General features: G+C 33.1%; 1 protein-coding gene across 1 annotated transcript in view; it reads left to right on the top strand.

The window, feature by feature from the left end:
- Positions 1-943: 943 nt before the first annotated feature.
- LOC132544696 (LIM/homeobox protein Lhx3-like) overlaps positions 944-17,535 on the top strand; it is a 32,703-nt gene continuing 16,111 nt past the window's right edge. Inside the window, exon 1 of the mRNA XM_060208330.1 lies at positions 944-1,058. Coding sequence (XP_060064313.1) covers positions 944-1,058 — 115 coding nt within the window. The remainder of the gene's footprint in view (positions 1,059-17,535) is intronic.

Below are 17,535 nucleotides of genomic sequence, written 5' to 3' on the forward strand. Positions count from 1 at the left end.
CAGCATTTGTCGTCTCGTACTTTGTTTAACACGTATTCGTTTTATACCTGATATTAGTTCTGATGATTGAGACGTAATGATGAGTTATTGAGATAACATTAAATTATCTTTATTAAAAAATTGTATGATAAAAAAAATTGACTTCTTGAAAATCTATATATATCAAAGTTTATAACAAGTACAAATTATCAAAAATATTTTTGATAAACACAAATAGTGTTTCAGTGATTATGAAGGAATATTTTTATATCAAACATCAAACAGTTAAACAGAATGGGTATGAATAGAACATAATGAAATTATATGTTTGACAAATAAGATGTGAATTAATTAATACTTTAGTAAAACATGATCTCCCTTTATTGGCAAAACCTATATTTGAAAGCATATGATATATGTGTATTTCTTTATCAAACATATTTCATGTTGATACAACAAAACGATTGCTGCTTTATTTGTACTCGAACCAGTGAAGCTACCTGGAGTTTCCTGATCGGTAAAGCCTAACAATCACAGTGTATACAACTCAGATGTGTGGTTCCGTGAACAAATCGGAATTGTTTGTAAACAAAGCTTGAACAGGGATAATTATGCTTCTCTCAGATTCAACGTCGACAGGTGTAAAAATGTCCTACCGTGTCGACCGTCGGTGAAATTCTTAATTACTGCACACAGAGTCACAGAGAATAGCCGTTTTCTCTGCCGAACAGACAGATCGATAACATCATGAATATTCAATTAGGCAAGTCACGTGCTTCCCAAGTGGTAGTTTTCAAAGTGGTTCGACCAATTGGGTATGACAAGTACTATTAAGAATTGAGTTTCCACTGAAAAACCAAATTTGGCCTCTCACAGTGAAAAGTTGGCGGACAAGTGGGGATTTAAGCCATATCCCAACCGGATAAAATAGAATTATTATTTATATATAATAATTCATTTTACTATGGCTACACTTGCTGAAATTTCTCCACAAAATTCTGGTTTTCATTCGGAGAGTCCAGGAAGCCCTAATCCGAGGATGTTGACGGAAATGATCAGCAGGAACAAGTTTTTGGAAGGTACGTGCATCTCTGTATTGATTGTCCGTTTTAATATTTCAATATCAATCAGTGGGTGAGTATCTGATTTATTAGGCAGGGGCTATCACGGGCAGAATCAAATTAATTTTTCTCCTTAGCATAAATTGATATTACATCCCTAACTCTATATGATTATTTAGGTTATTTGGGGGTAATTAAGTTTATTGGGTAGCGACCAGATAATCTCTGTGAATTAAAACTTGGCGAGGCGCGACATTTGATTGTAGGTTGATTGTATGTGATTAACCGAGTTTGATTACTGGGACGGTTAACCCGTACGGGGACAGACAAATTTAATCTTCTCCAACTATCGATGGAATTCAAAACTAATTTAACAATAAACACATCTATAACCCCAACACATCATGCTACTTCACTTACGCCGTATACAATATCTCCAGTATGATTAATGTCGATTACATACGTGAGATTTTCATGAGTTTTTAATTAGAGGTAATTGTTTTGTGTGCAGAGCTATATGGAATGAGACGCGCTAGTATGCATTCAATTCTTGAAGGATGCAACACGGATTTATATCTCTGTAAGGTTTATGTTGGATGTTAGTATTTGTAATGGATAATGATTTAAAGGTAAGTCTAAAATTAACGTTATAATTATTATCTCTTCTGAATTAATTTTGTAATCATCCATTATTTTTTATTGATTAATATTTTTACTTATTTGGCTAGTGCAAAATAAATATACAGTAGCTGTGTTATTTCTTACGAATGAAAATCGTGTGGAAATAGCGTATTGATATACAAGACAAACTATTCATTTTATAAATACTGTCACGTTTCCTTTTTTTCCTGTTTTATAAAACACCGTTATCTTTTATCGAGTTTTTTTTTTATATTAACTGACATTTGATTCTAATGTCAGAAATACAACAACAACGGGCAGAATTGTAAATCTGACAGATGAATACTTGGTCGACCAGGTAACTTCCATCTGTCGTTGCTGTCACTCTACTGCCCCGGGTTACAGCCTTTCTCTAATACTCTAATACACCTGTTCAACAGCCAAATGATACTACTGAATAAAGTGAATATCGTCCCCACTTAAAAATAAAATTATCTGATAATACTTCGGAGCCCTTACCCGTAGTGCACAAATATACGGCTTATTACTATTCCTGGAATGTGTGTTTGTTTAAGAAGTGTTCTCCCTAAGATAAAATAGGGTTCATTAGAAATAATCTTAAACCGTGTATCTTAACACAACATTATATTGTAGTGTGTTTTTTTGGTATAAAATAATGTACATTTTACTTTGGTATTAATACTTACATATATGTTTCTTAACTTTTAAATATATTATCTTATATCAATATTCTAGATATCACAATATACTTTGCGAGATATTATATTTATTTTATTTTTTCGTTTAAACATATATTTCAACAAACGAACTTCTTTGAATAATAAGATATCTGTGTTTATTTATTTTGTCCTCATTTTTTTGTAATAGTAATGGATCTGTGCATTTGTCCATCTGTAAACTAACCGCGATCACGTGGTGTGAGATCAGAAAGACCACTTGAGACAGGTGGTAAAATCTAAAACAACACGATACCTGATAAGCTGATTATGTTTCGATACCATGAATACAAAAATTCTTTTATAAACGGGAACATTTCTCTCGAGATTTAATAGAATTAGATACTTCAACGAACAAATATTGATAAACAAAAGAATGAAGTATCACACGTTTTCATGTTTTTGTTTACATACAGTTAATGAATGCAAACAAAATATTTTCTAAATATCATAAAAGTACATCTAGATAAAAAATATATTCTTGTCATATTACATAACACTGCTGAGTAATCTTGATAACATTTGGCAGCTGGCGACTTACCAATATTCGTTTGTCACTTTTAGCATTAAAGTATAAAAATGTGTTGATTTATCTATTATTTTTTTGCTTTCAATTCATCTTTTAAATGATCTAGTGATATAGTGCAAAACAAATGAACCTGATGTCAGATTCGATATATAAAACAAAATATTTTTGCCTGATGTATAACATGAGAATGGTGCAAAATGTAATGAACAAAAAGCATTTGGTTATTATATTCTGAAAACTGTTTAAATTCTAAATATAGTATTTCTTTATAATAACCGCAGTCACAACGCAGTATTTTATCTTACCATGCATCTGAACCCTTTCCCTCACAGAGAACTGTGTTTTTGTAATCTGCTTAAAATCTGAATGGATTCCACTTTTATCGCATTTGACAGGTATGTCGCGTAATCTGTCATTTCAGAGAAAAATCGAATTCATATCGAGTAAGGCACGCATATTGTGTCTCTGACTTTGACTAGTGTTCCGTGACGGCACATCAGTGGTTCGCACGTGGCTACTTTAACATACGTCATCCATGACGAAAACTACACCTGCTCTAGAAAAAGCGACTCTAAAAGCGAACACGATCGGCAATATTTTCAGGACCAGTGTCCTTTCATCTGACGGCTGCTGATACAAAACAAAATCATAAATTCATAGATCAGATTTTGAAAAAGTTATTGGCGTATCATTCAACCACTGACAAACTTACAAATTAATGAATATCATATGTCAGTCAAAAATACGAAGCTCGCCTTTGATATAGATAATCAGTAAAGTTATTACAAGAAACAGGAATCTGTTTACAACTTCTAATCTATTTATCTAATAAAATGTAAAACAAAACAAAAATATTCAATTAAAGACTCAATTCCCGTCACCTTAACCAGATAATGATATGTCATGAAACTTTAAATATTGGCATTAAGTGTAGGTATCCTATCAAATCAAAATTTCCAACTGCATTATTCTGCATCAATTTCAGCTCTGAATAACTATTTGATAGCTAAGAATATTTAACTAGGCACAAAATTATCACACAAAGGATAGAAATGATAAGTTCTTTGTGTAGCAATATTATATCATCTACCAATGTATTTGATTCAAAGAATCTTAAAATCTAGAATATTTTAGAAAAGATGCACAGATATCGTGACATCGTCACAATAAACGACAGTAGATTACCGTAGATGTTATAGGTGATCTATTGTCGACAAAATTTTATGGATGGTGCAGATGTTGTAGGAATATGGAAGGAACCGCAATATTTAGAGTAGGTCATTGTACTCTCTTGAATTTGAATAGAATTTATTATTACAGGCCTACAAGTAAATTTTTCTTTCATTGTCAAATGACCCATTGAGCAACACTTTCGTATCAAAATAATGCCGTGAAAATATTGAACATCAAGAACATTTAAAAAGAATCTTTCGGTACTAAAGAAACTATTTCCGGTTTGTCTTAATAATGTAATAACTGTTGCATTGAAAAATATAGTAACATTTCGTTGTACTGTTTAATATCTAATGATTAACCGAAACGTAAAATTTTTAACTTGATACACAAATTTTCAGTAAATAAATTCATACATTTTCCTTTAACTATTGGGAAAGTTTAAATGTTGTGTATATAAATATTTTTCTATAGGAATTAACACGTCCTAATAGGAAGCTGTATAACGGAGTTCATTACATTATTTTGTATAGAAAGATCTGATTCTTTGATGTGCCTTTTGCACACCCCATTTGCTCATCTATCTTCTGAAAATTTTAGAAATCAAATAATATGATTCTGGTGTTATATAACTAACCTGAAACTGATCTAAGATATTGAAATGGGATGTAGGCGAATTGTATGTAAGAAAACTGCTATAATCATTTTGATAGTGTTATATGTCTTTCCGTTCAGCAATGTTCTATTTTTTATTCAACATTGTCGTATTTTTAGAAGTAATGGTGTAATCGCTTATGTTACTTTCTTTTATAACACGGCAACAGATATTCGGAAAATGTTCAAAGATCATATATTACCACTGTATACATCCAGGATAATGGTACTCTATAAAGCTTTATATGATTATGTTAAGTCGTTTACGTACTATAGACTACGGTGATAGCTAACAAAGTTAGAGGTGTTATTTTTCTTTCTACGTGGTATTTTTTCATCATCAATATCGAAAGATTCGTAACGTGTATGATTTAGTTTAATAGCATTCTTTATTTGTTGACAAATAACATCACATGCAGTTTCTTTATAGTACTCCTGTCAGTTTGTACAATTGTACAGATAGGAAATATTATACGATAAATATAACACTTATGTGTATAGAATATATCACACAGTTGATATAACACTTATCTGTATAGAATATACCACACAATTAATATAACACTTATCTGTATAGAATATACCACACAATTAATATACCACTTATCTGTATAGAATATACCGCACAATTGATATACCACTTATCTGTATAGAATATACCGCACAATTAATATAACACTTATCTGTATAGAATATACCACACAATTAATATACCACTTATCTGTATAGAATATACCACACAATTAATATAACACTCACCTGTATAGAATATACCACACAATCAATATAGCACTTATCTGTATAGAATATACCACACAGTTGATATAACACTTATCTGTATAGAATATACCACACAGTTGATATAACACTTATCTGTATAGAATATACCACACAGTTGATATAACACTTATCTGTATAGAATATACCACACAGCTGATATAGCACTTATCTGTATAGAATATACCACACAGTTGATATAACACTTCTTTTGTATAGAATATACCACGCAGTTGATATAGCACTTATCTGTATAGAATATACCACACAATTAATATAACTATTCGTCTACAAAGAAAACACCATGCAGTTTATATAACACTTCGTCTACATTTTTTAAAAACAAATCCATGTTGCTTGTTGCTTTCTATCGGCAGTTTCTATCCGTTATCGAGATGATAAATAGTTAACAGTATTCCGAATGGAGAATAACGTTGTAGTCACCCTGTGACCTATAACAACATAAGACGGTCCCCAGGCGGCGATGCCCAGATATGAGTGACGAGATAGGAAGACACGTAATTGGCCTACTGCTTTATATTTCCCAACATTCGTGCATTATTTAAAGATAAAATGGAACAATTCATGGTTGAATTTCATATCTGGGGTGTTTAACAGTATCTTTCAAATAACGAGAGTAATAGATTAGAGAACTAAAAATGTTTGAATCTAGGAGGATATTATACATTATATAATTATTCACGACGTTTTAATGCACAATAACAATGTATCATTCATTTGATAATCGATTATCCAGGCCCCAATTATCTACTCAGTTTATTTCTTTGTTTGTTTGTTTATTCTGTTCTTTTTCAGCGTGTGTATTCTTTTTAATATTTAATTTTAATAATAATATAGATTTCTGATGATATCGTTTATAAATCAACACGAATGACAATCAATTTTCAGTAGTTACAGTCACAACTTAGTTACAGCACAAGGAACGTTAAGTGTTAAGATTTTACACACTCGTTAGTAACATTATACAAATAAAGTAGTAACAATATATGTACTCAAGAGTAACATTATACATGCCAAACAGTAACAAAGTCAATATTTCGTTAGTAACATTGTACAAATAAATAGTAATAAATCAGTTTTACATAGTATCAATATACAGACCAAAACGTGACAAAATTAGCGCTCAATAATTACACATTCTGATGTAATAAATTAATAGTAACAAAGTCAGCACTCAGAAATAACACTAACCAGCTCGGATATTTTGTAAAAGACGCTTACATGTAAGTGAATAGCACCTTTTAATATAACTGTTTACAAATCATGGTTACAGGTACAATGTATAACTTTTTTATATGGCGACTATTTATTTTTTTATCTTTCATTAAGGGTGTATGTAAATCGTATTTAAATCATGTCACATATACCGGGTTCAGTAATAGCTTGATGTCCACATTGGTTGCCTCAAACTATTTTGTCTTGTACTTTCATTACAGTTCTTAGAATAAACGGTCGATGCGTCATAATATTTCAATATTTTTTTTTAATTTTAGAAGCTTTTGTATTTTGTTAACAAATGTAATTAAATTTCAAAATGCAAATCGATATTTTTACGGCGATCAGCTTCGGAATCTGCAATAAGACAATCTTATCGGATGGAAAATTAAATGATTTAATAATGAAGATTTACATTAGGATTATAATCTTTAAACAAATCTAAAACACGACCATAAAACACATATTGTATTATCAGACTTTACTAAGTTATGTATATCATCAACACCTGGTATAAAATGTATTGTGTATAGATTGCAACATTTCCGTATATCTCGTTTTCATATGGCATGAAACACTAAAAACAACATCTTCTCTTGGTTTATTTTCATTCATGAATGCGTAACGCTTCAACACGTAAATTTCCCATTTTCGTTGTGAGGTATATCTAATTTCAATATTCTAATATTTTGTGAATACAGGTTGAATTATCTCAAACATAACTTTAGTCTACAGAATAATTCTTCGTAAATATAACACGAACCCGGAACATTTTCAATGTATGTGAAAATACTATTTCAAGTGATAATGGAATACCTGCATCTCACTTTCTGTACATATGTATTGTTAGTCTGAAATACGTATTGAACTGCTAAGATAAATGCGCGGATGTGTTTAATGGTCTGTCAACACCGTATAATTGAATTCAAATTCCTAAACACATGAAACAGCATCATTCTAAATACGTAACGTTCTAAAATCACATTAATGCCAGTAAATGTGATATAACACGTCAAGAGACACTGAATAAAGGAGACGTAATTTCCAATAATTAAACGTTTTCGAGTTACACTTATGAAATTAAATGACTTATAAACAGCCCTGGTAGAAACATTATGTTTTCCAAAATAAGGATCCATACCATTGCTGGTCGTGTTTGTAATGCTAGGAACAGTTTACAATTAATATATTTATGTACAGAACATCTATTACCATAACGAACACAATCAGGTCCGATCTATGGACAGCTGTCTAACAAACAGACCGCATGTCCGTTTCGATACATATAGAAATGCGGACACAACATATTGATAACAATTTATTGTTTATGATAATTACTAATTTATGATGATATATATTAATATAAATGTTGTAAATGTAAACATTTCTATGTTTTTCATTGTTTACAAATATTTGGAATGGCAAATGTATTTGTAGTGCGTTTTGAATAAATGCAAATATGTCTGTGAGTGTGTATATATATACACATATATATACATATATATATATATATTATATATGATATTTATATATATGTATTAAAAAGGCTGAATGTTGATTTTAAAATTACTTACAAACTGACAAGTTAATATTAAAAAGTTTTAAATTATACAAAACTGATGAATAACTGCAATAAATGTTTATTGAAAATTCCACGATAGTATGTGTTGCCCTAATCCTACCAAGATAAATTGGTATTTTTGCTGTTATAAAAATGATAATACAATATTTTATTATCCAAAGTAAATCAAACAATATTTGTAGTGATAAATGTGATTTAAGTTTTAGCTATAAAATGTTAAATAATACCAGAATATGGAAACCTTCTAAAAGGAAATTTCTATGAAGACCTGAGTTGTGATCAGAGTTTGTTTGGAAATTTTAGAAAGAATGATTGTAGTGGATAATTTGGTGATCCAGTGCGTTTAAGAGTCATCAACATTATAGTCCAGTTGCTGGTCATATGCGCATGTCCATGACAAACGAAACGAATATATTTGATAGCTCAGCACACTATTATCATATGTTTTCAATCACTTTTAGTGTTTAAAGCAAATTTAGCATACAATATTTATAGGAACTAATGAATTTGATCCCTAACATACCAAACAGATCTGAATGCAACGTCGATTTAAAATGATAAGAATATGAAAATAAACATGTCGACTAGTGATCATAATGAAGGCAATCTCCCGCTAATAAATCATCACATGATATGATAATCACAAAAAACACGAAGTTTGGGGGGATCACATAAACTCGTATTATCATATCATAACAGATATTTGTAAAATCACGTAATCTGATAACATCAAAATAACATAGGGGGTTAGATACATCACGTGACATGATTATGTCACTGATCAAACTATATGACATAGATATTGTATACATATTCAGACAAAACACCTGACACAATAAAGTCTATATTGCACGAGTATTCAGTTAAACCACGTGACATTATAATGATCCTATTAAATAGGAAATGAAGTATATCACGTCACATGACCATGATCATGACTTATGATTAGTTGATAAGATTAAATACTTGCAAAAATTACACCGTCACAAACTTGTATTGTTGACTGTTTTCTGACTGCTTATAATGCCAGATCAGGGCTTCTTTTGTTGTTATAAGTTAATCAGTTTACAATTAATTGATTGAGTGGCTTTATTCTAATTTCAACTAAATCTATTTGATTTGGTTCTTTTTTTTAATTATTAGAATTCTTGCTGCTGACTAGATTCTAGGAAGATTATTTGATGTAAACAGCCGATATTTTTGAAGCAGTGATTATTTTGAAGAAATGACAATATGAAATGAAATCAGAGTCTTTGTTTGACGAGTGTTACGATGGTTTTACGAACTTAATGCTTCCACATATCGACCGTGATCACAGGTCTTCCTACCTGTCGCTGGCTAATGTACGTTTGGATAGCTATAATGACAGTTATTCATCCGAGTGCTGATAATAAGAACAAACAAATGCGCACAGATCGGACGCTAGACAGGTGAAAAACACATTAGAATGCACAAGGGACCGTCATCAGCATGGAGATGAATGCGCCATCACATATCTCTGTTGTTTGATTTTATTAAGTTAGCGGCACTTGTATCTGAAAGTCAAATTAATGTAGGAATGATTGGTGCCGCGCTGTCAGTTCGCTACAATGGTATGAGTGTATTGGGAAGTGAAAATATAGTAAGGAATTGTTGTCTGATCATATTGTACTCATCTAGTGTTTAAAAATCCAATACTTCCCGTCAACAACCACATGGATCCGGTCTACTTCCGGCAACCGGAATCGTTACATGATTAGAAAACAGAAAACATTTCCGGTTCGCAGTTTCCGGTAACCGGAACATCATGGTAATTGAAAACACAACTAATCACTTCCGGTTTCTACGAACGGCAATTGGGAAATCATCAGGACCATTTAGCTGTTTATAAGATTTTTATGCAGACTGTTTTTTTAACACATCAATAGAATTGATTGGCCAGAGTGATAATTTCAGAAATAGTGTTATTAATGAATATAAACTCGATTGCAGTATTTTGTATGATGAAGTTAGCATAACAAAACGTAGCGTATTTACGAAGCATGAACGATGCACATATATATGAAATACTCTATCAAATCTAGCCACATGTTCAAAATTTAAAATAAAATAATATGTGTATATATCAAGTTTAATTATGTTCTTTTTATTTAGGATTTAAATTCAACTTTTATCCAGAACAACTTTTTAAGTAATTTTTAACTCATATTTTGTTACATTGAGAAAATAAAACAATTACTTTATTGAAATTTCAGATACACATTGATACATACTTTTGTTTTATACATTGTACTTATAAGGATAGACATGTTGTAATGACACTGGGACACATTCTCTAAACTCTGCCGGATGCTGTAGAAAATGAATCGACATATTTACAGAATGTCTTGAACAATGACGGAAGTGCATTTGAATTATAACGGATAACAGTTGAGTTAACAGCAGTTTTGTTTACCAACGTAACGCTCATTCAGTCAGCACGTGTTTCACTTGTCCCCAAACACCTACCGTTGAAGTCACGTCCAGATGTCGGGCACGTGCTCAAACTAATTTGCATAACATTTGTACTCAGGTTGTAATTTATTGTATCGTTGTTTTGTGTATTTGATCGGGTAGAGTTAGAATGCACGTGCCTTACACGCGCCGTACTTTGACGTTTGTCTGAATCACTTACGCCTAACGTTTCCAAACGTTGGTCGGAATTCCGACGGGGAATGGAAAAGACCTGTCACAAAATTTCTAGACGGGTGACGGTGAAGCACTTAGTTCCGACTGACAGGTCAAAAGGATTGCCTTTCCCTAATTTTGTCAGAAATTAGAAGGCTATGAAAATCCTCTCGTTGACATAGCTTTCATCTTCATTCTTCCTCGTGCACGAAGGCGTTCTGACATGAAATTGCACGTGCATTCTCAGAAATAGAATGAATAGAGCATATCTAGGACGGATAATGAACTGTATTAAAACTGTGATACCTTTGTGATACAGTAGATACATGAAGGCTTCGACAACGAACGTTGTGCAACAGCTTAATTATTTAAAGTTCCAATAAAACGTGTAATTATCGTAAAACTGGGTCATAAGAAATTCTGTAACAAAGACGCGTAGTCATTCCAATGTAGAGGGTTTTAATGACCCATTTTATAATATTACACCGTAATAATGTTTTTGTTGCAAACTCTGAGGACGACATTTGTGTTTGGGTATAAAAAGCAACATAAATTTTAATAAGAATCTAACTTTTTGACAACAGTCTTTCGGAGCTATTAATGGACTTAGCGATGAGAATAGTAAGGATATAGACCATGAGGGGAAAACAATATAAATGTGTGTATAATTGGATTATGACTGAAACCAATAAGATAATGAACGTTAGAAATGTAGTACAGTTGTATCCTGGGTGTAGCGTTTCTGTACTAACAGACAACCATATGGCGAAGTTTGACAGGGTGTTAATGACCTTGGGCGCACACCACCCCTCCTCCTGTCACTCAGTCCTACAATTGGTCGTCAGCGCCTCAATGGGCACTGTAATGTTACCCCTAATTTAAGGGCGGCCTCGTGTGACCTGTTTGGCCCCTGGGGATCCACGATTCCTGACCAGTGGCCATAGTGGTCAACAATGCACGATCTCTCACCTTTACCGAGACGCTTTGTTGGTTATAATGACCGCACCTGGCCGGGTACGTCTCGTCAATGTTTGAAACTGACCGCTGCTATATAGGCACATCACGCATCCCCGCTGTCCCTAGTGACCTATGCTACCTTGAAGGGCCGCATGATACTAGACAATACGGTACTTCCATTTCTGAACTGATATCTCTTTATCATTAAAACAAAGTCCTTACTTTGTAAACATTGCTAATTAGAGCAGATTTCTACAAAAAGCACACGGATGTCGTGTGCCTAACGTGATTTTGCATCCTGATTACACGCGCTGACCTTTCCTTTAAAATTCCCAATGCTTTGTTACTGGAAATCCACAATATCAAAAACTTTCCGATTCATAACGAATTTTCCTATACCTACCATATTCCACAATGCTCAGATTTCAGCGTCTTTGATATATTGTTTTATATTCGATAACGCTACCGAAGCTGTTAGATATCATTCAATCAAAGTCCATTGTCAAGTCAATGTGATAACAACTTTATGTCCTTGTCAATTATACGTCGATAATCACGGACAATGCTTCCGAACGGCCATCTAGTGACAACCGAACACTTATAATGTGTTTATAAAGTAATGTTATAAACACTTCCAGTTTTTCGTGAAATAATGGCTAGCAAAACTTGATTGGATGTGAGTGCCCGATCCAAATGACAGTCCATTCAGGATGCAGCAGTGTTATGAATTATGACACTTTTTTGCTAATAATTTGTCATAACTAGATGCCTTCAGTGAAATGATTTGATATTATATAGAATATTTAATGGATAAGATGAATCACGGTTATGATCTGCGGGTACCAGTTCGGAAACAAAATATAACACCATGTCTTATATAGTTTTACATCCGTTTAGAGTTGTTCGATTTGAAATGACAAATATCAGTATTGTATCAATGCAACAATCAAACACGTATAGGGAATTAAAATTGAGCAAACGTAAAGGGTATACAGTATGTATATCTGTCAAATGGCGACGACGTTAAGCTTTATTTGGGTGTGATTGTGAGTAACAGAATGGCGATAACAAGATTCGTGCTCGGTCGCTCTCTCTTACTCCTTCTAAACGCACATATGTCCGTCTGATCTGTGTATCGATTCTCGATTTATCATTCATATAAAAATCATGAAGACTTGATATGCTGTGATTCTGTGTCTTTTTAATAGACGGGATAGCCGGAAGGTTCGTAACGGTGAAACTTACACTGACGAGAGAGCGACGGAGCTAGGCCATCTGTTGAGGAGTGATATCGACATTGGGTATCGGTTACACAAGGCGGAGTCGAGCGCCATTCTCTATGGCGAACTCCTATGTCTTTTTTGTGTCTCCGTTTCGTGTTTCTGTGAGGCCATGAATAAAAGTAACTGTTTAACCCAGCATCCTCGACATATGTAGCCAAGCAATAAATATCCAGTTCCTGGAGTTGCCTTTGTTGTATCCTGCTGCAGACAACCATTGAAACACATGCCTAATATTTCGGAAAATGAAGAATTGAAATTATAGTTATTAAGAATTGTAGTTGCACCATAACCCTCCATAGTTTTATGACAAGTATGAGGCCAATGTAATGGAACAATATAATCTGAATTTGCATTTTATGATATGCATCAAGTCGGAATAAAAACACACATCTTTTGTCAAAATTGTTAATTTAAGTATTAAAAGAAAGAAAGACAGAAAAAACAAGAACACTTTTCAAAAAATATCAAACCTACCTTTAAGATCTAACTACACAGTGAAGTTTCTGTATGTGTAATTTTAATTCTTACATTTTTACATGCCTAGATTTTAATTGGTAGAATTTGTTTTGTGTACATAGATACAGTTTACAGAAATGAATACTTATTACATTGGTTTGAAATATTTTAAGATTAGACTAGGAAGTATCGTACTTATTAGATATAACCCCTATTCCCCTTTTCAAGGTCAGATAATGAGTGTTGAAGTACCCGGGTATGTATCAGATGCCCGCATATCCTCAGTAATGGCATTCGTGATGTGATGACGATCTTGTGCACAAACACGATTGTGTGGTTTTCCGAACAAAAAGAAGATATTAACCAGTTTGTAATATTGACCTAGAAAAGATTTGTTGATGAAAAACCCCGAACACTCATTAGGAAGGTATGTGTGTAAATGTCGAAGATGATTAACTTGAACTATTTTGTCTTTTTAATTATCTTTCATTTTCATGTTTTCTGATCTAAAAAAAATAGTAGTACAGACCATCAATGTCTGTCTCGTTTGAACAAACAAAAATTCATACATTAAGCGAAGACGAAAAATCCGGTACAGATTCGATTTTAGATTCTAATAGCTGTGTTATCACTCTTCTCTTTAGATTTGCACTTTATCACGTGAAATTATATCAAAGTTAATTTATGATGTTATCTATAGTTTAGAATTAGCTTTAGATGATGAAATATGGGATAAATCTAGTAAAATGATACACTTCAATTAACAAAGGTACATTTTTCAATCGTAAGAATATGAAAGTATTCATTTGAGAACTGTTCACAACTATTTACGACCAAACAATTTCTTGTTATAGCGAAAGTGAAACTAAAACCGACAAAGTTTGACTTTACGGCTCCCATTGTACACATAAAACAGTATATTATATACGATAAATAAATTTTACCACCGAGGAGTTATATAATTACCTACAATGTTCTTAATAATTCACATTATAGAAAACAATGCCCAACTTTGTTGGGATCTATCCAGGTCGAGTCTCCATGCACCTCCAACGGTGGGTTTGGAACAGATCTGAAGCAAGAAACCTAGCGTTTTTGTGAAAAGAAAATAAATTGCTTCGGATATTCTCACCGTAAAATCCAGCCTATGAAAACAAGAAATAGTTTAGTAGCGAATATAATATGCAATATATAAAAAGCTGTGTTTTAAATGTTTCTTCCAAGATTATCAAATCATTTTCATATCGTCTTATGACAGGGTCACACCCATTCTCTAGTAATTTCTCTGTCTGGTATCATTTGGAATTTTAAAAAAAGTCCGTATGAAATAAGTTTAACTTGCACATCTCTCTCTCTCTCTCTCTGTCTATATATATATTCACATCATTAACTTGTGATATAATACTGTATCACAGGGTGTTACAGGAAAGAGTAATTACTTGAAAACGTCAATGTGCTGTGGTTTCCTTTCAGAGATCAGTAAGGATAAGAAACGTATTTGAAAACATTGTTTTTGTCCCCATCGACGTGCGTCGAGCTGGGACCATTATCTTGCAGTTGCAGGGTTTTTTCCTCCTACTTCCAAACTAGTGCACTACAACCCATCGCTATAACTGCATACTACGCCCGACTTGGATATTTTAATGGTGAATTTATAGGAGATGCTTAGGTGAGATATAATACGGTTGTAGTATGGATCTAGCCCTAGTCGTCCATGAGAGCACTCATGCATGGAGATAACATATGCTCCCTAAATTGACATACAATGACTTCTCCCTCAAGTCGTTATCTTACGAGATCTTGGCGAGATAACAGCCTGCAGTCCGCTGTTTATGATGTGGTTGTATTCGCGTGTTGTTTGAGATGTGATATCCACATGTTAACAGATTACTCGTAACGCATATCCACAAGTTAACATGTTTATAATAACAAAGGTCCATGTTACAATGTAAATACAAATGACGTATTTCTCATATAACTATTATGGTATTACGCGTGCGCAGTCATGATTAGTATCAGCATATTGTCACATCAGTCATAACATAATTTGACATATTTTTTAAAAAAAATGTCAACATAATAACATCTAGGAATCATTCTTGCGATTTTATTTAAAATTTTCTCATGTGCATCTCATTGAAATTTTGATTTGAACGAAAACGGTCGTAACCTCTCTTGGTTTTCGGACAAATGAACAAATATATAAGCCATACAAAATACAGTGATACTGTGAGAAATTCAATAGATTTTTTTTATATATGGCGTTTTAAACTTAGTGATGTCTGTTAAAAGAGTCCTATATTATAAGCCAGAGGTCTAAATATTAGTTGAAGGCATCCAGGCCCTTCATTCCAGAGTCTAATGCTATAAACGAATTGATGTGTACCTTACATGTAGTGTTATAGTAAAATGGGGTACTGTTTTGTCTTCTGAGCAACGCATTAATATATCAATCAACATGTTGATGACAGTCAACAATCTCAAACTACGTTTTCCTTTTTAGACAATAAGAAACATTTTGAGTTTATAAACTAACTTCTATTTAAATTTCCCTCACAACTGCACTCTAGAAACAAGACCTATAGACAACACAAACCATTCACAATAAAAACTATACAATATTTTATTCTGTCACAACGTTTCTATCACAAATATTCCCGACTAAGTGATAAAATATAACAAAAAGGAACCATACAGAGATTAGGATGTATATAATCTTATATGAACGAAGCTATGGTACCGATGAATTGCGGATAGCATGTGACCAGTTTTACAAGACAGTTAAGGTATTTTGTGTGTTTGTGTCTCGATTAAGGTCAAACATTGATGTGAGTCTGGTCACACTACATTCTCAGTCGAACTTGATGATGGTAAGCAGCCTAATTGAACGGGGGAATCAAGTCTTCGATTTATATATATATATAATGTATTACTGTTTCCCTGTTACTTGTGGAAAAGTCTAGTGTCATGTACGTTCTTTTCTGCGACAATTACCTGAATACGTATGGTACATTTTATATTGTGATATTGCAAAATTGATTGTGTAGACATTAACGACATAACAAGCATCCCTAATATAGAGTTATGTTGGAAATCTATCAAAGAGATTATCTAATGACAGTAGACATGTTTGTGGGAAACGTCCGACACAATCGGCGGTGCTGGACGTATATCTGTCCGTCAAACTTTAGCATCCGGAAGCAAACTTCAGCTCCTGGTTAGCTTAAAGTAAAACAGATTCAAACAAGTTCAGGCGTTGGACAGTAAAATAAACAAAGAAAATTCACAAATCTGTTTCAGAGAGAAAACGATAAGAAAATACAAATGACAGAAAAGATAAAAATAGGAACGAAAAAAAATTAAAAGACGTAATTAATGTTAGAAAGAAGCTAACAATGCTTGCTGTTACTTCACAGGTGCCTGTATTGGAGGGAGACCTACTGATGAACATGAACATGTAATAACGTTTGCATGTCTGAATTCTGTATAAACTGAATCAGCTTCATGCTAGTAAACATGGCAAGCGTCCGATACGATTACATATACAGTTTTTCAAAACACCCGCTTTCATGCCGGAGTTTGCGAATACCCTCGACCATCTTATTGTAATGTTTCAAAGTCGAAGTGATATAAAATTGAATTAAAGAACCTTTAAGAGTGAGACCGAGCGTTAAATTTGTCAGATTACGGTCGGCAGTTTCGGCAGCACTGGCATCTTGGTATGATTGGTGAGAAAGGAGAGCGGCTTTAATTGAATCAGTCTGATGGACGTTTCAGCATCGGCAGCTCCCTCGCATAGGCCTGCAGTTCTTAATCAAATCATCCTCTCCACTCGGCATATTTA

The sequence above is a fragment of the Ylistrum balloti genome, unplaced genomic scaffold (assembly GCF_031769215.1).
Source record: "Ylistrum balloti isolate Yb309-2 unplaced genomic scaffold, AGI_CSIRO_Ybal_v1 Utg369806, whole genome shotgun sequence".
NCBI lineage: Eukaryota > Metazoa > Mollusca > Bivalvia > Pectinida > Pectinidae > Ylistrum > Ylistrum balloti.